The sequence below is a fragment of the Wyeomyia smithii genome, chromosome 1 (assembly GCF_029784165.1).
Source record: "Wyeomyia smithii strain HCP4-BCI-WySm-NY-G18 chromosome 1, ASM2978416v1, whole genome shotgun sequence".
NCBI classification, from domain to species: domain Eukaryota; kingdom Metazoa; phylum Arthropoda; class Insecta; order Diptera; family Culicidae; genus Wyeomyia; species Wyeomyia smithii.
In genome coordinates, this window is record NC_073694.1 from 179,804,171 (window position 1) to 179,823,686 (window position 19,516).

Sequence of the window (19,516 nt, forward strand, 5' to 3'; positions counted from 1 at the left end):
AAGTCTTTAACTTGGTTTACGCGCTCGATTTCAGTTCCTAGCAAAGCGTATTTGTAATGTAAGGTCTGTTTTTTCCTTGAAAATGATATAATCGAGCATTTAGATGGATTAATGTCCATACGGTTCTGATGGCACCAATCGGCAAAAATATCTAGCTGACGTTGAAGGAAGTGGCAGTCTTCAATTGTGTGAACTTCAAGATAGAGTTTGAGATCATCCGCGTAAGACAACCGTGGTCCTTTAATAACTAGGTTCACGTCATTAAAATAGAGCAGGAAGATAAGTGGTCCTAGGTGACTTCCCCTGCGGTATTCCAGACGTAGCGTCAAAATAAGAGGATTGGCAATCCCCAATAGCAACGGTTAGACGGCGACCGGTAAGGTACGATTGGAGCGACCGGCTGTGAATCCATGTTGATCAGTGCTTATGAAAGCTTTACAGTGAGCGAGCAAAGGCTCCATGATGACAAGTTCGAACAGTTTTGCGACAGCACAGAGTGAGGTGATGCCACGATAATTGCTCACATCGTGTTTGTTTTCCTTCTTGTGTACTGGAAACATGTAAGCCAATTTCCAGCAGGACGGGAAAATACCGGAAGTGACAGATAGCTGGAAGACATGCTGAAGCGGAGAAATCAGGTTAGCAATCTGCTTTTTCAGAAACTTCGACGGAATCCCGTCAGGACCCGGGTTTAGGGATGATTTAAGTTTGCTGCAGGCTCTGGAAATCATTGTCGCGTCTAAATGAATGGTGCTCAAAGCTTGACCGGATCGTGCGGTATAACTGGCGGCACGTTCAACGTGATGATCGCTTAGTGTCTCATCAGTGAACACACTGGCGAATTTCTTTGAGAAAAGCTGACAGATGTCTAGCGAGGTGGTTGCCTCCTTACCGTTAAATGTCATAGAGGATGGTATTCCTCCTTCATGTCGCTGTTGATTGACGAACTTCCAAAACTGCTTGGGATGAGACTTGAGCTTCCTCTGTAGATCTTGTTTATAACGAACACTTTTGTATGTGTGGTTGATTCTTACATAATGGCGTTTTAGGGACAGTGAACGGTGCTTAGTGAATTTCTTCAAGGCAGCTCGCTTCTCAGATTTCAGCTGTCGAAGTTCTCTCGTTAGCTACGGCTGTCGGGGCGCAGGATGTTGGATCTTCTTTGGAACGTATCGGTCGATGGCATAGGCCAATACGTTGGAGAGAGTTTGAGCGGCGTTTTCGGCATTGACGGAGTCTAGAATAGAGTTCCAGTCGGGCTCGGAGAAAAACTCGGCGATACTCTGGTGGTCGGCATTGCGGAAGTCGTAAAATACGGTAGCGGATGCAGTGTCAAGATCACGTTTCAGATCGGCATTAATGGTTACTAATAAAGGAGGATGGTGGGGGACTATTTTTACTAATGGAGCCGGGGCTCCGCACAAATATGGGGCCGTATCCTGGGCGCTCACAAAGCAGAGGTCTAAGATGCGGTTTTCGTCAAATAGTGAAGCGTCCTGTTTGCCAAATATTTTGCAGGTGTTTCCAATAGCTAGAGCCCATCCTCGGACGAAAACGCTGCAGCCATGTCTTCTGTCCTTAGTGACACATAATTTCCTCGCAGCTGGAAAAATCTTTAATGTTCCCGGTTTTCAAAACAGGTGATAAACGAAATGTGGAACATAATCGTGAAATCTCATGTTTGTGTGCTTGCTTAAAAATTTTTGAAACGATTGTCCATAATCATCTCATGCTCTGCGCAAAAAGCTATATTTGTACCAGAGCTGCGATTAATCCAAGCAACATGCTGACTATGACGAGAGAAAAAATATCATCGCACTCGTTTCTTTCTCTCATGAATAGCCAGCAACCATCACAGTAAGCGTGGAGATCCGACAAGTGATTCAATATCTTGTCTCTTTTGTTGCCATTTTCGGGTTCTCATTGTCAATCGTCGTGAATATACAGAGTTCACTCGGAAATGTCACTGCAATGCAAATCAAGGTGATTTTTGGAATATCAAAAATCGTTTCAGTAGCGTGATTATGTCAGTGCTAGCTTGAAGTTTGTTGCTATCAGGATTTTCTAAATTTGATCTGCTTTGCGGTCCGTGACGATCCCAACTCAAGATATGGCCACCAATGAACTAGGTTTATAATTTCAAACAGGTCCGGATTTTTACATTTTTCAATGAGAGGCATGGTAGGATTTTAAGCACTTCTAAGCACTGCTTTGATCATCGTTACCATGTTACTGAAACATATTCCGGCCATATATCCGAAACCAGTCGATTAACTCCGGCCATCCTCTTCGTTGAAAGAAAATATGAATGAAAACTAGGAGAAAAGCAAAACCGTTCCGAACCGAAATTGAACAGTTTCAAAGTTGAACCGTGCCAAAATTTAACAGGATCTGTATATAAATATACATACCCATACATATTTTAAAGTTTTCTGTTTTGCCACCCGCGATTCATTTTTTTGCCGCGAACTAACACTGTCTTTAGTTTAACCTACAACAAGCACAATATTCAAGAATCAAATTAATAAACTCATGCTGTCAAAAAACAAATAAAAATGCAATATTATTTTTCAGATATGAGATCATTTGAACAATATTAATAGATTTCTTTCTATAACAATTGGTGTTACGAAAAGCACCAAACTAAAATACGCTCAGTTACAAAACGAAGTAATAGTTGTTTATTGACAATGCTTTTAGTCGGCGTGCAGTCAAACCGAACCAAGCTTCTAAAAACATTTACCGCCGCAATTGCTGTGTACAAGCTGTTACAGAGAATTTTTGTTATAATATCGTTATCAAATGCTCAAACGATTTCGTTACTTGATAATAGATAGATTATTACTTCTCATATTCGCTGGGTGTCAAAAACTCAATCTGAGAAACGGCGCTTAATTCGGTTTGATCGCACGCCGACTATATATCAATATCATACATATCAATTGAAGAAAAATCATTGATTTTATGTTTGCTATCCTCATAACATCATGCTGTCAAAATGAACTTGATATTTCTGCTCGTTCAATCTCAGTACAGCCATACCCGAATGATCGAGAAAGATAGCAAGCAAAAATGAGAGTGAGAGTTGACGCTAAGAGAATCAGTATAACATCGCAAACTCTTTTGTAATGAACCATGCATCGTAGTTGGCTGATTCTGGTGTTGCATCATTTTGGCGTAATGTCAGTAGTATGATATTGACTTTTCGCAGCTCTGATTTGTACTGCTCGTCATGGGTTTTACCCTGGTCGATCCGTTTCCATTAACTTGCTAGAATTGCTTGCGCGGTATGGATCGTTGTCTTTAGATTGATGCTATCTACACGGACCTGAAAGCTTCTTTCGATCGCGTTGATCATGGATTACTTTGTGCTAAATGCGACAGGATCGGAACTTCAACTGGATTGGTAAAATGGTTCAGTTCTCATCTACGCAGCCGACAGATCGCTGTAAAGTTGAGAACTTCGCATTCCGTCTGGTTTAGCAACAAATCTAGTGTTCCTCAAGGCAGTATTCTTAGGCCGCTGCTCTTTTCTTTGTACATGTACATGATTATTGTATGCAGATGATACTAAAATTTTCCAAACTATCGAGAACCATGATGATTGTTGTGGACTTCAAACGTTATTCGATTCTTTCAACGACTGGTGCCTGCGGAACTACATGATGCTGAGCATTTCCAAATGTACCTAATCAGCTTTCAACGCCAAAAACGGTCGTTGTTGTTTGAATATCGTATTGCTGGCATATCTTTTCATCGTAACGACGCTGTCACTGATTTGGGTGTTTTATTGGACACTAGAATGTTATTTAGGCAGCATTATCCTACGATTATCAACAAATCCAATCGTCAACTTGGTTTCGTATTTAGGATTGGAAAGGAGTTACATGATCCTGGCACAGCAAAATACAACTTTTTTTCCACAGTAGATCACGAATAACTCAAAATCAAGTAATATCAGAGTTATGCAGTCTTTGGCAAAGTTCTTCCCCGTAAAATTTCCTATCTTTTAATGATATTCAGTTGGGGATAACATTAGGTTTGATATCCACTTTTATTGATTGAATATCAAAATGTACTTGAAAAATCTCTTTTCCAAAGGATAGAATTTTTTTTAGGAAAATAAATTGACGATAAACAACCCGAAACAAATATTTCTCTTATAGTTTGGGCCGTAAGGAACTTGCAAAAAATATAAATTGATTAGGTTTCATGGGAAATTGAACAACTGAACATGTTTTTTGGATTTAATATGGTCGGCGTGCGACCAGACCGAACCAAGCGCCAAAAACATTATTTCGAGTAATCGGCGATCAAAGTTCAACCATCCCGTATGCTTCCTGCAAGCTGCTGCAGAGAAATTTTGTTATAATACCATTATAAACTGTTCAAATGATTTCGTTTTTTCATAAAAGATAGATTATCATTTTTAACATCCACTAGTGTTAAAAACTCAATTTTCAAAAAATGGCGCTTGGTTCGGTCTGGTCGCACGCCGACCATATAAGAAAAACCGATTTTTTTTTTCAAAAAAATCATCGGGGCCAGTTGAAAACATCATTTTCTAGAGCTGCCGCCGTACCAAAGTTTGTTCGTTACACCACTTTCTATCATCTGGAGGGTGAGCCCCCGGGATTCCAGGCTTGATGCAATTTTGGGACACCCTAGTGCACATATTTGATGTGTGTGAATATCTATAGCGTGTGTCGTTAGCGTGCGTGGCTTGCTATATAGCGTGTGTGGCTTGCGTGTGCATGCCTATAGCGTGTGTGGCTTGCTATATAGCGTGCGCGGCTGCGTGTACATATCATAGCGCCTATAATCGCATATCAGTCCCATCTTTATTTTCATCAAGTTGAGTAAATAGCGCGTGAAGGTATTTTTCTTGCTTAAGTTGTTTCAGCTCGAGCGTGGTTTATTTTCGACCATAACTTCTCTATAAGAACGACAAGAATGCAGGTGGGACTGGTATGCGATTATAGGCAGTATAGCGTGCGTGGCTTGCTATATAGTAGGGCGCCAATCATCGTATGGAAAAAAGTGACCAGAAAATTTCAAATAAAAACCCCTATACAAAATGTTCACCTGCTCGAAAAAAACCCTGTGCAAAATTTCATCTCAATCGGACTTAAAATGGGGTGGCGCAAAGCGATTGAAGTTTGACTTTTTTTAAAACCGAAAAATCACCCAAGGGGGGGGGGGTACGTGAAATTTCGGTTTTCGAAAAATTTTTTGTGATGCCAAATGACTTAAAAACGCATGAAACGTCGAGAATTGGTGTCATCTGAAATTTTTTTTTTTGTAAAAATTTACTCTCAGGGACTTAGTCGTTTTTTCAATTGTGGAAGGCGGAGTTCAAAATGTTTAGAATTTATCTTTTGAAATTGATCACTAGTCTCTCGAAATAGCTTGTATAATGATATATACTATAACAAGCATCGAATACATTATGTTTCATTAGGGTGGTTCATTTATTCGACATAGGGTGGTTCATGATATTTTGTAAAAATGAGTATAAAATGAAAAAATCACTTTTCACTGAATACAAATAGAAAAATTCCTAAAAATATAATATTTGTTACATCATTGTCGTTAGGGTGGCAATGTTGAATTGGAAAAATTATAAGTAAAATGGCAAAATATTACAAAACAAATTTACAAAATGCATCAAACTACTCTGTGCAAAAAAAAAAAATTATCTCAACCAAAATTAAGATTGTGTCTCGTGGAAAATGTTGAAAACTTTCATGTCATTTGCAAAATCACACACGGGAGGTACATGGAGTTTCAATATTTGAAAAATGTTTTCGATTCCAATTGTCTTAAACATTTTAAATGAAACGGTGGAAACTGATGGAATATGTTATATTACTTTGTTTGAAAAATCTACTCTCTAAGACACTTGCACTCGTCTTTCGAATGTTGTACCAGACAATTTATTCGTTTTATTTACCACAATAATGTCCTTTGCCAACACTTGATTGAACATACAGTGCTCTGGTTTATATAATCTGACAAAAGACTGTATCGATGTTATTCAGTGATAATGAGAGTATAGGGATCTCAATCAGATACGCAATACAATTGACTCGTTGTTTCTGGGTTTGCGTCGTTTTGACAGTTCGACCATACATTTTCTATCAAGTTTACATCATCAGAACGTGAACGAGCCCATTGGCTGAAACTTTGCATAGACGTTTTTATAAGCAAAAGATGCCGTTTTGTGCTATTGGTTTAATTTATTGAAACACAACTCATTTTTGAAAAGCTATTGGAAAATGCTATCTCGGATAGGTATTGATGATTACAAAATTTTTTAGAGCCAACACGGTTTGTTTGAGCGGTGTGACATCTTCGGAAAAGTTGTAGATAATAGTTCTGTTTTTAAAAAAAATATACACTCTGAAAACAAATTACTAATTAAAAAAATTAAAATAAAAGAAAGTTATAAATTAATTATCGAAAACACCCCATTAAAAAAACCGATTTTTTTTTATAAAAACTGCGAAAGTTTTCCTGAACAACGAAACCGGCCATGGAGAAATCAGAAGAAAAGTTATATTTTTTAATTTTTTTTTCAGGGTACATTTTTTGGAGGAACGAAGTTATTATTTACAACTTTGCCAGATACACTATGCCAATCAAATAAACCGTCGGCAAAGTTGTAGATAATATTTTGTCCTTTCAAAAAAAATATGTCTTTTAAAAAAATAATTGAAAATAATTTTTTTTTCAAAAAAATTTTTTTTTTGCATAAATGATAACTTATTTTTCTTAATTTCTATACGATCGGATTGGTTTCATTGTTTTGGTAATCTTTCGTGGGTTTTATTAAAAAAATCAAGTTTTTAAAAAATGAACCCTCTTGAATAATTAATTTTTAATCTTTCTTCTAACTTTTGAACGAATAATTTTTTTAATGTAATTTTTTTGGAAAGGCCGAATTATTATCTACAACTTTGTCGAAGACGTCACACCAATCAAACGAACCGAAGTGCTTTTTTTTATTTTATACTCATTTTTCACAATATTATGAACCACCCTATGCCGAATAAATGAACCACCCTAATGAAACATAATGTATTCGATGCTAGTTATGGGGTATATCATTATACAAGCTATTTCGAGAGACTAGTGATCAATTTCAAAAGATAAATTCTAAGCATTTTGAACTCCGCCTTCCACAATTGAAAAAACGACTAAGTCCCAGAGAGTAAATTTTTGCAAAAAAAAATTTTTCCAGATGACACCATTGACATTTGGCATCAAAAAAAAAAATTATCGAAAACTGAAATTTCATTTTGGGTGATTTTTCGGTTTTCAAAAAAGCCAAACTTCAATCGCTTTGCGCCACCCCATTTTAAGTCCGATTGAGCTGAAATTTTGCATAGGGTGTTTTTTCGAGCAGGTGAACATTTTGTATAGGGTTTTTTTCAAATTCGAGATGACCATTTTGGCTGGCACCCTACTATATAGCGTGTGCATTTTTTTATAATTATATATATTTGTTTTTTACATGCATATCTGCTCTGATGCAGGCTACAGCTCTGTTCATAAACAAATCTTTTATCTAGACAAGATGTACAAGGAAATAGTTCAGAAGTAAGTTTCTTGTTAAATAAAAACATCTGAGAGTGCTAGAAAGATACGCAAAGGAATGGCTGGCTTGCACAAGAAATATAAACGAGACGAACTCCGTGAATTTGCGAGAACTTTGGTTGTAACGCGGGTAACTTTCGCAATCGAACGAATAAACAGCCAACGGTATAAAAGGGATTTCGGAAGATAGAATAATCGGGTGTTATCTTGAACTATTTAACTTTGTCTATATTCTAATATCGGCGGGGATTGGGTTTTTATAGGATTTATAACAATAAGCAATGTAGTGAAGAGAGGGAGAGAGCTGGTAGCTCTACGCCAATTATGTGGCAATGCACTTTTGTCGCGCGGGAAACCATTTATACCACTCTTGATCGAAGATTGTAGGGTGGTTCGACGTTGCGGCGCCAACACTTCGTTACTTCAGTTAAGTTCCTTAATGCCGAAAATACCGGAAACTCAATACCGGAAACCAAATGAATGTAGGATGGGAAACCTTGTGGATAAATATATACAATAAATACAGAATTTTCTCGACCTTTGAGACCGGTCTTAATTGTTTAAAGGGTGTCCTCTATCAAATTGCATCATTTTCAAATGGCTGTAATTTTTTACTCATTGGGTATTTCCTGTTGAACATGTGGGTGAAATTTTTTCAATGTGTATTGTTGACACTGTGTAAGTTGCAGTTAGCTGCAATTTGGCATTTTTGCGAAAATGGAGTCGGAAGAACAGAAGAGGCGTAAAGAAATATGGCGCACATACCCGGAAAATCCGAATCTTTCTTATCGCGCAATCAGCAGAAAGCTGGGAATGGTTCAACCTACGGTAGCTTGCGTTTCAAATCGGTACAACGAGCGTTTGACTATCGACCGGAAAGAAAAAAGTGGCCAAATCCGTGTAGTGTAAAGGACCGCAAGCGGGTAGTTCAAGCTTTTAAGAGGAATCCGAATAGTTCAGTTGGATATGTGGCCAAAAAACTGCATTTGAGTAAAACTTTCGTTCACGATGCGAGAAAACGTAGAAGATTACACATGTACAAAGTTCACAAGGCACTGAATCGTAATGAATGGCAGAGTACGATGGCGAAAACACGTGCACGGAAGCTCTACACCCAGATGTTGACGAAACCACATTGCCTCGTTATGGATGACAAGATATATGTAAAAGCAATCTTCTGGCAGTAAGCAGAGAAGGATCTAAATTGAGTGGACTGCTCCTTATACTCCCGAGCAAAAAGGCGCGAACAAGCGATCATGAAAAAAGTCCAGCTCATGCTCGAGGATAGCGGCTTCGGCAAGAAGTTCTGGGGTCCTGCGATGCGGACGGCGGCATACGCACGTTTGTTCACATATCCAATGAATACAAGGAGAAATTGGATGTGAAGGATTTCACGGAGAGGAATTTCCGTGAGTTTCGTTGAACAAATAAAAATCCTATCTTCTTTCGGTACAAAGTTATAAAGTATATAACATGGAACTTACTTGATAGGTAATTTTTCGTACTTAACTTTTGTTAGTTGCATTTTACACGAAAGTATTGTTAGGAGAAATTGTTAGGGCACACAAAACACATATTATTGCCAAAGGCCAGATATCTCCAGGACTTTTGCTCACAAAGTTATATCAAATTTTAGCTTATTTTTTCGATAATTCCAAGAACGGATAGGTTAAAAAGGGGCAAGTGGAATCATGATGTCAATACTTTTTCTTGAAGTTGAGCTTAAGTACTATATACTCCTTAAGGTTCCATTTGTCCCAATCCACGCATATTAGAGTACGGCGAGCATATGTTACAGTAGGTTATCATATATCAAAAACACTAACTTTTTTGTGTTAAAAGATAGAGAAAGGGTTTATTCGGCAAAGAACGTGCAAAAATATGAAACTTTGCTGAACAAATAAAATTCTCATCTTCATTGGGTACAGAGTTACAGCGTATATTCTATAAAAGTTATTTAAAAGTTAGTTTTTTGGACTTAACTTTTGTTGGTTACATTTTACAAGAAAACGTTGTTTTAAAGAAGCATTTGTGCATATAAAACACACTTTTTCGTAAAAGACCACACATCTCCAGGACTTTTCCTCACGAAGCTATAGCACATTTCAGCTTATTTTTTCGATAACTTTAACAACGTATAGAAGAAAGGTTAGGTGTACTGGAACAGATGGAACTTATAACAGTTCTGAGCACTTGAGCTAAGCTTCAAGAAAAAGTATTAACATCATGATTCCACTTGCCCCTTTTTACTTTATACGTTTTTAAAGTTATCGAAAAAATAAGCTAAAACATACTATAACTGTGTAAGGAAAAGTTCTGGAGATGTGTGGCCTTTAACAAAAACGTGTGTTTTGTATGCCTAAATACTTTTTTAGAACAACGTTTTCTTGCAAAATGTAGCTAACAAAAGTTAAGTGCAAAATATTAACTTTTAAGTAACTTTTACAGAAAATACTCTGTAATTCTGTACCTAATGAAGATAGGAATTTTGTTTGTTCAGCAACGATTTATATTTTTGCACGTTCTAAAACTTTTCCAAATTAACCACTCCTCTATCTCTTAACACAAAAAAGTTAGTATTTTCGATATATGAAAACCTACTATAACCTATGCTCTTCTCACTCTAATATGGGTAGATTGAGACAAATGGAGCCTTAAGGAGTTTATTTATTTATTTATTTATTTATTTATTTCGTCAAGCAAATGTAGACTACAGTTATGATAATACAATGTTTTCTTATATTCTATACAGTGTTGATTATAGTGACGCATCATGCGATTTATTGGACCATTTTTTGAGAAGTTAGTTCTGTGGGAGTTTTCCGAAAATATTTTACGATTACGTGCATAAAAATTTAATTGCGATAATAATTTAGAAGAGTGCACGCGTTGAGAAATAATGTCATTGATAAAATAAAGCATTGAATGCTAGCGGCGTTCTTGAAGTGCTTGTATGTCGAAAAGCATGCAGCGTGCTTCATATGATGGTAAGGGAAATGCTGTCCAATTTAGCTTACGAAGCGCGTACAAAAGAAATTGTTTTTGAACAGATTCAATGCGTTCTTCATGTGTTACAATATAGGGATTCCATACAATGCTACAATATTCCAGAATTGGTCGGACGTATGTAATATATAATTTATAAGCGTTTTTTTTGCTTTTTTGATTATTGTGTTATAATGTTCTATGAATGTAAGTTTGGAGTTTAAGACTACGCCTAGGTCCCTTACGATTTTGCATTTTTCTACTGGTTGGTTTCCTAAGAAAATGTCTGTTGATGGTGTTACTGTTTTTCTGCTGAAGGCTATTGAATTACATTTTTTAATGTTGAGTTGCAAAAGACAAGTGTAGAATACATCAATTTCATTCTGGAATATTTCGAAGCCTTCTGCATTGATTATTTCTATAAAAAGCTTCATGTCGTCAGCATATACAAGCACATGTATTGATTCAAGAAGAAAGGAAATGTCATTCACGTATAATATAAAAAGAAGAGGGCCCAGGTGAGAACCTTGAGGAACCTCGGAAGTTACTTCTATTGGGTTTGAAAAGGAATTTTGAAAGCGGACTATTTGTGTTCGTTTTTTTAAGTATGACTGCAGCCATTCCAAAAATTTCGTTTCCATTCCGTATTTTTCGAGCTTGAAGAGCAATAAAGGTATGTCGATTCTGTCAAATGCCTTACTAAAGTCCGTATAAAGAGCTTCTACGTGGTTGCCGTTGTCCATTGCAGTCAAAGTGAAAGTTATGAATTCCAAAAGATTTGTGGTAGTTGATCGGCCTTTATAAAAGCCGTGCTGTTGAGTTGTAATTTGGTTCTTTACTTGCTGAAAATTTTCTTCATTAATTATTGATTCAAGTAATTTTGGAATGCATGAAATAATGGCAATTCCACGATAATTACGAATGTCAGATTTAGCCCCAGGTTTTAAAATTGGTTTTAAATATGAAGTTTTCCAGAGTTCTGGAAAAATTCCATTCTTCAGAGACATATTAAAGAGGTGTAGTAAAGGTGTAGATAGTTCTTCTGCCAAGTTTTTCAGAAAAATTGGAGCTAATCTGTCAGGTCCAGGACCTTTAGCAGCGTCTAAATTTTTAAGTGCGTTCTGAATTTCGAATTCGGATATTTGATTGACAGATAAAGAATTCAAAAATTCAGGAAAATCCGAGAAATATTCGCGATCACGATCTGTTTCTTAAAATGTGGTGTATAATTCTTGAAAAGCGGCAACAAGTGGCAAAAAGACTACATATTTCATTACTAGTTTGGCCTACATTACTGTCAAGATGCATTCGTGATCGGAAGTTGTTACTTTTTAGTTTAGTTTTTACGTAATTGAAGGAGTTCTTAGGGCAAGACTTGTTTTGATGTTCGATTTTACGGTTATGTTCTTCATTTGCAATTTTAATGGCTGCGTAAAGTTGACAGCGAATTTCTTGGTATTTTTGAAGATTTTCGCTATTGTTGTTTTTGTATATTGTATATTTTATGTGCTTTTTGTTTTCTATTTTTTAAGTTCTTCAATTGTGGATTAATCCACACTGAAACATTATTGGTGTTCGTTCGTCTTCTTTTTTTAGCGGTACATTTTCTGCAACAACAACAACATCGCACGCTTAGCCTTGGGGCTAATAGCGGTCTCGATCAACTAGATTAGTTGAGAGAAATCGTTATCAATATGAGCAATTCTTGCTGAAACCGTCCCACTGGTGACATGAGTTCTTTAAAAAACGATATTTATGTGTTTGAATGATTGAAAATAGTGAAAAAATGAGAAAACCACTTTGGTTAGTTCATATTGATGGACCCCTCGAGCAGAAATCGGTTAACCGGTTTTCACAAAAATTGATTTTTGAGCAATTCTTGATCTTTTTATTGTTTTATTTCTCTTGAATTTGTCATTGAACCCCCTGCAACCAACACATCGTTTTCAAGAAGAATGATAGAGCTTTCATTTGAAGTAGAAAAAAATTGGCCGCCATCTTTTATCTCGCCGCCATTTTGAACTTCGTCAGAAAAACGTGTTTTTGAGCAAGTTCGCAACAACCGATTTTAAATTTGACATCACCATTGGAAAGCTGAGAAAAAATGCTGTAATATAAATTTAAAACATTAGGTGAGCATTGAGGTTAGCTCGTCATTCTGTTCACTTTTCAAAATCGAGCTTCAAACAGTTCAACGCATGAGAATTGCTCATATTGTTTTTGGCACATTTTGCATATGTAGGATAAGTACAACGATACACCGTGCCCCAGATCTGAGTCGAGAAAATTTCCAGCTCGAAAAGATCCTCGACTCGATCGGGAATCGAACCCGATATCAAAACCGTGTGGGAGAGCTAGCCGACTGACATCGCTAACCACAGAACCTCGGCGACCATTTTCTGATATAATTTGATTAATTATTTCATAAAATTTTGGTACTTCATCGTTGACATTTATAGTACTTAAGCTTAACTTTAAGAAAAAGTATTGACATCATGATTCCACTTGCCCCTTTTGAGGTTATTCGTTTTTGAAATTATCGAAAAAATAAGCTCAAATATGATATATCTTTGTAAGGAAAAGTTTTGGAGATATGTGACCTGTGACAAAAATGTGTGTTTTGTGTGCCCTAACAATTCTTCTGAACAATACTTTCGTGTGAAAGGCAACTAACAAAAGTTAAGTACAAAAAACTAACTTTTATGTAAGTTCCATGTAACATACTTTATAACTTTGTACCAAAAAAAGATAGGGTTTTCATTTGTTCAACAAAATTTCATATTTTTAAATCTCATACAACTTTGCTGAATAAACTATTCTTCTATCTCTCAACACAGAAAAGTTATTTTTCTTTATTTTTAATATAATAAACTTTTCATATTTTTCGACATTTTGTGATTATGCGTGTCATTCATACAAACAATTGTTTTGAAGTCACTTTTAAGCTAGGATGAAGGTGAAAGGCGCTATGGAATTAAGTTCCACTTTTTGCCTTATTGGCCCACTGTGCATTGCGGTTATCGACTATGGGACCCGAAGCGCAAGAAGATCATGGTACTGTAAGGACCGGTTAATGAATCGGACGAACAACCTTTGGCAGCTGTGCTGATGCAATGATTTAAGACGATGGTGCAGAAGAAAAGGAAATGCCTGGGAAAAAGCGAAAAGTCGTAAATCAGGCCGAAACCGCAGGGCCTTCACGTTAGCATGCGGAGTTCGACATGAATGGGTTCACCATGAATGCAACGAGTTTCGTCGATGAAACGACGAGTTTCGTGCGCTAATCAGTGCGCGATCAGATTTAAAAAGGTGGGAGGCAGCCGTCCATGAGGAAATGGATTGTCTCAAGCGGAATCGAATGTGCTCGTTTGTAACGCTTTCTGAAAGACGAGTACCGATCACGTGCAAATGGTTATTCAAGGTGAAGCAAAACGAAGCCATTAAGAAGGAGCACTACAAGGCGAGGCTCGTGGCACTAGTAAGGAAGCAGGATACGATTACGGTGAAACGTATTTCCCTGTTGCGCGTTTAGACATCATACGAGCTGTTCTCATTGCAGCGAACGAAGTGGATGACAGTGCACCAGATGGACTTGAAGGCAGTCTCCTCAATAGTTGGCCGAAGAGATTTTTATGACCCAGTCAAAGGGATTCGAGCAAGGTAAGAATTTGGTGTGCCGCCGCAAAAACTCACTAGGGTCTGGAATGCGAGGTTCCATGCCTTTGTGGAGCGACTCAGGTTCACTAACGTTCCATGTCTCTACGTAAAGGAATCCGGGAGCAAAGAACCGTTCAAATCAGCCAGAAAGGATTCCTCGAAAGATTATTTTTGAGCAACGCTGTGTGTGACGGAATCTGGCTGGTTTGCCCAGAAATTCTCGATGAGATGCAGTTCGACTGATAGAGCTGTCAATTTTTTTCTGCTAACTCATGTGTTACTATGTTTGACGCTGCATGGTTAATTTCGTCAGTGCGTGTGAAGGTTAACCCATGAAAACTCGACATTTTTGTCGTCACATTAACCGAGTACCGTGCTGGATCGAAATCCGTACACCTAAGCACATGATAATCTTTGACGGTCAATATAAAATCAAGAGATTACATATTGCTTTGAACTGACATGCTTACCTATAGGTTTACTTATATTTTATCACTATTTTCAAGCAAAATGATCTAAATTACTCTGAAATTCGAAAAAATCATGTTTGAAATAAACATGTTTTGAATCGAAATCTGTGCGCAGTTTTTCGTCGCACGCACGCACGCATTATAGACTGGATTAAAGTCCGTACAGCAATGAATCAAAATTCGTATAGATAAAGTAGTACAAAATGAATTTTATTTTTCAATTTATCTTTAAATTTACGAATAAATATATTGTGACGGTCAATTAGTTGCTAAAGTTTGACACGGTTTGACAATTTTTATATCAGCTGAAATAGTGCAGTTTTCTGAGCAAAACATGGTTTTTAAAAAATGTTAATCGTTGTCCTTCAAATTTTAAATGAAGAATAAAAAACTGCTCGAAATGCCTTGGTATACATGGGCGAACTGTCATTTAAGAAATTCCGCGCAGTTTTTTATTCTTCGTTTAAAATAGAAGGAAAACGATACATTTTTTTTGAAAATCACGTTTTGCTCAGAAAATGCGGCTTTCTTCTAATGATACTTAAAAATTGGAATAGCTTTAGGTCCCAATTGAATGATTCGACATAAAAAACATAAAATTTTTCTCAACTAACAGCTACGAGACGCCTTCTTCCAGGCCCAGATTTAAGGAGGGGGCAAATGCCCCGGGCCGCACGATTACTATGCCCATGCATGGCACCCATTTCATGATCCAAATCTTCCTCTCCAGCAGTAAAGGTTGGTGGAACTTCTTTTGATTGTGATTTGTAGCCATTCGTTACGGCATTCTTTATCGTAGTCACCAGAACGCCAGAACCCCTCGAAGCTTCCCGGTACCACTTTCTCTCGCGCACCTCTGTCACAGCTCTTTCGGAATCGTTTTCCGAATATTTATGCTTTTCTTCCATAAAATGCTAAAAACAAGGATGGAAGTTCAACAATATGATACATATGATACACACGCTGTACGAATTTCGATTCAAGCGATTAACAGGGTTCAAAATCCGCACGGCACAGTTTTTGATGAATAAATACAATTTGCACTATTTACCAGACAATATACAGCTCGAAAATGACAAAGACTTACCTTTTCAATTGATTTCAAAAAGATTCACAGAGTAAAACACTTATATCCCACTTGAAAAACGTTTTTATCTGAATTACGTTTCCTTAGTGAATTCACTAACAATGCGACGAAATGACAACTGGAACCGATACACGATTGATTTTTCATTTTTAATATTTTTATTTCATGGCCTACTGGCGCATAGTTTAATTTAACAGAAAGCCAACGATGTAATGGACATGTACATGTAACTGTCATATGAATTTTCATTTTTATAATGCTTAAAAATGAAGAAAAACATCAAGGTGTACGGATTTCGATACTATACGGGTTTCGATCCAGCACGGTACAATATTCTTCTTATCGTCAAGCTGATAGTTGAAGATGACGAGAAAATATATATAAATAAAAAATCGGCTCGATTATCCGAAGCATTCCGAATAATCGAGTCCGACCTTCTTGATAAAATATATAAGATTACCAGAAGATAGTATGTTAAAAACAAAATTCAATACGATTTGATTACTAACTGCAGAATAGTAGGAATCCGAAGCAAATCAACAGTATATATCTCCACATCGTGAGCAAAATAGTGTTGTCAATCAAGTAATTAAAAGTGGAGGATAATAATTATCGGCAGAACAAAGACCGTTGACTTATTTCATAAAGGTTATTTCAAACGAACTATTGTCCTTCGCGGTTAGGTGTGATGTGTCAGTTAACTCATATTTAATTCCACACCTTTCGTGTATACCGATCATTTCATCGTGGAACGGTCAACGAATCGGTTCAAGATGTTGCCTAAAATTCGCCAGTTTTTCCCGCTTTTGCGAACACTCCGCGGAAATATCTTTAAACTTGAGACGGATACGGACTATTTCTACCTGCTGAAACCGCTCGAAATTTTCATTGGTACACTTTCTCATGAGTTTTTTTTTATCAAAGGTAATTTGTGCAAAAAAATTCTAGGCTATAACATGCAATCCTGGACCGCAGTGCAACGCTTCTGTTGGGCTTCAATGATCGCACTTCTTGTGTTTTCCTTTTTGCACCTGTCATGGCACGTGATAAGCATCTTCATTAAGTGGCAAAATTTGAATTACTTTCTCGGAACGATTGGAATGTGGTTGACACATTGTATAGCGCTAGCGCAGGCTTACGTGATTCGTTCCACCCGCCCGGATCACAGCGCCGTACGGGAGTTTATCAACGGGCGTCAGAATTGGACGAAAAATCGCTCGCGCAGTTGGCACAAACGCGTCGCGGCCTTTCGGATCAACGTTTGGTTCACTTTAATATCTTTCAGCGTTTGTACTGTGAATGTGATGGGTTTCTTTCTGACCGGAACCTACCGGAAACATATCGTGGAGTTGGATTTAGGTGCGGATTATGAGTTGGTTTCGGAGACTATTAAAAAACTAGGTTACGTGAGGATTATCACGGCCGTAATAATTTCCACGATGAACTTCGTTTGGATCAATACGATGCTGAATGCGATGTTGGTTGAGCTGGAAATATTGGTGGATATTTTTGAGGAGCTCGCCACCGCCGGTGATGATTTGATGAACGAATTTCGTATTGCAGTACAAAAGCATCGGCAGTACTTTGACTTTGTTGGCCAAGTGCAACACATAACATCGCCCTGTTTCTTGATTCAGTACTATCCGACACAGATAATTCTCGTCACCGTGATTGTGTTGTTCCGCTATGACCGAGGTTCCGGTTTCGAGTTAGGCTATCTCATGCATGGGGTTTTGCTACTTTTGCAGTTCTGGTACATTTGTAACTACGTTGAAAACCTCGAGAGTAAAGTAAGTTTTTTTTTATGTTGTCAAAAAAAATACAGCATTTTTTTTTTCATTTCAAAACAGTGCGACCAGATAGGAGAAATCATTTACAACCGACCCTGGTACGCAGAGCAGCACCGTAGAATGATCCGTTCATACCTATTTATTATAGCTCGAAGCCAGCACGGATTGCGCTTCAAGTGCGGAGGATTTTTCTACATGTCCATGGAATCGCTAGCCGATCTGCTGCGCATGAGTAGCTCCCTGCTGGCGTTTATAACGAGCTTTAAGTAATCAAAACAATACTTGCAATAGTTATGGAATTACCACAACTTAGCATAAATTGTTGGAATAAAGTTGTTTTAAAAGCACAATTTACTGCACTCTGTTCGTAGGTGTTGGAGTTATTCGATGCACATAATTGAAACACAAAATGATCCAATAAAAGGTTCGATTTTCGATTACATCTAGTGTAGGAGACCCATTCTTGTTTCTCAAAATGCTTTTCTGTAAAGAATTTCGATTCTGGCAAAGTGAAAAACAGATTCCTCGTGCGTCCAACCGCACAAATCGCACCACAATAGACTTGGCCAATTGCAGATTTAAATTGAATAATTCACGCTGACGTCGCTCAAAGACGGACAAAACTGCGCCACACGATCAGCACCAAGCTACTCTATCGCAGCACGCTGCTAGACAACCAAAACCGTTCTAGAACTTGTCATGGCTCCACAATTGTTAGTTTTCTCAAAAACTAAAACAAAACTTTAAAACCCCAGAATAAAGTATCAGTTTGGGGGGCGCATCAAAACAATCCGCAATTCGAACCGATACGGTAGCGGGTACTTCTTCGACCAAACCTGGTCCCATGATTGAATCAATTCCCGTGCGGGCACGTTTATGGGCAAGATGAAGACGATGATCGCACGATAATTCCTATCGCCGATGTTGGGGCCCCATTGTTCGGTGATCATCGTCGCAATGCCGCACGGGTTGTCGCCTAGAGAACGCCATTAGGTCCATCAGAGGAGGACAAATGTGTACAGATTTTTATTCACTTAAATTGGATGGAATTGCTCGCGCGTATTGTTACCCAGAATGCAATAAATCTTTCCGGCCGGCATCCAGCAAGGCGCATCGATCACGTTTGCTCAAAACTAGCCACTTTACGATAAATGAAATTAGGTGACATCGCAGTACATTACACACACACACACACACACACACACACACACACACACACACACACAGACACATGATCGAGTTCGGTTGGGCGCTAAAGATCATTTCATAATGAACTGAACTTCCTGTTTTCCGCTCCACAAGTTGCATTATTGTGTGGTGGCAATGATGTGCGAAATGGAATTGGTATGCAAATTGCATCAATGCAAATGGATTCGACTTATCATCGCCTCCGGATGTTTGGAGAAAGAAGGGGACGAGTTTTACTTGCCTTCTTGCTTCACTGTAGAGACCACGAAGAGAGAGAAATTTGGCTTGTAGTGTGCGTTTTGCGGTGTGGCAGCAGCCGAATTAGGAATGGTCGCAGAGCTTTTTTTCTCGGATGATTGAGAAAAAGTGTAAATGCTACAGGGAAATCTGGTTCTGATGTCTCTCATCTTCGGGAGAGATTATCGTCATTGTCGTGGCATTGTGAGTGTGGAAAGTTGCCGAAAAGACTGATGAAAGTTGCAGGGCAAACCGAAAAGCTGTCCCTAGCAATTTATAGAGTGCCAACAGTGATTAAACCCGATAGGATGGGGGACAACATCGGACAATGTGCTTTAAAATTCCATCAAATATTCACGAGCCTTTCCGATTATTAATGTTTTATTCCGTGGGACTTTCCTAGCTGCTCTATCATTATGCATATGTGCAGTTATGAAGTCGGTAAATATTGTGATCGACAGCTCGTTTGAGCTTTGTGATTATAATTTCTTGTTTGATGGGGC

The 19,516-nt window shown here is 37.8% G+C and overlaps 3 protein-coding genes across 21 annotated transcripts in view; 1 reads left to right on the top strand and 2 right to left on the bottom strand.

Annotated features, from left to right (window-relative positions):
* LOC129718145 (cubilin) overlaps positions 1-19,516 on the bottom strand; it is a 339,048-nt gene that overhangs the window by 265,489 nt on the left and 54,043 nt on the right. The window lies entirely within an intron of this gene.
* LOC129717383 (uncharacterized) lies at positions 363-905 on the bottom strand. Its single transcript, XM_055667261.1, has one exon. It carries the CDS (start codon positions 903-905, stop codon positions 363-365), a length of 543 nt encoding a protein of 180 aa, XP_055523236.1.
* LOC129719278 (uncharacterized) lies at positions 17,008-17,887 on the top strand. Its single transcript, XM_055670746.1, has 2 exons — positions 17,008-17,588; positions 17,649-17,887. The coding sequence occupies exons 1-2, from the start codon at positions 17,103-17,105 to the stop codon at positions 17,856-17,858; spliced, it is 696 nt and encodes a 231-aa protein (XP_055526721.1). The 5' UTR covers positions 17,008-17,102; the 3' UTR covers positions 17,859-17,887.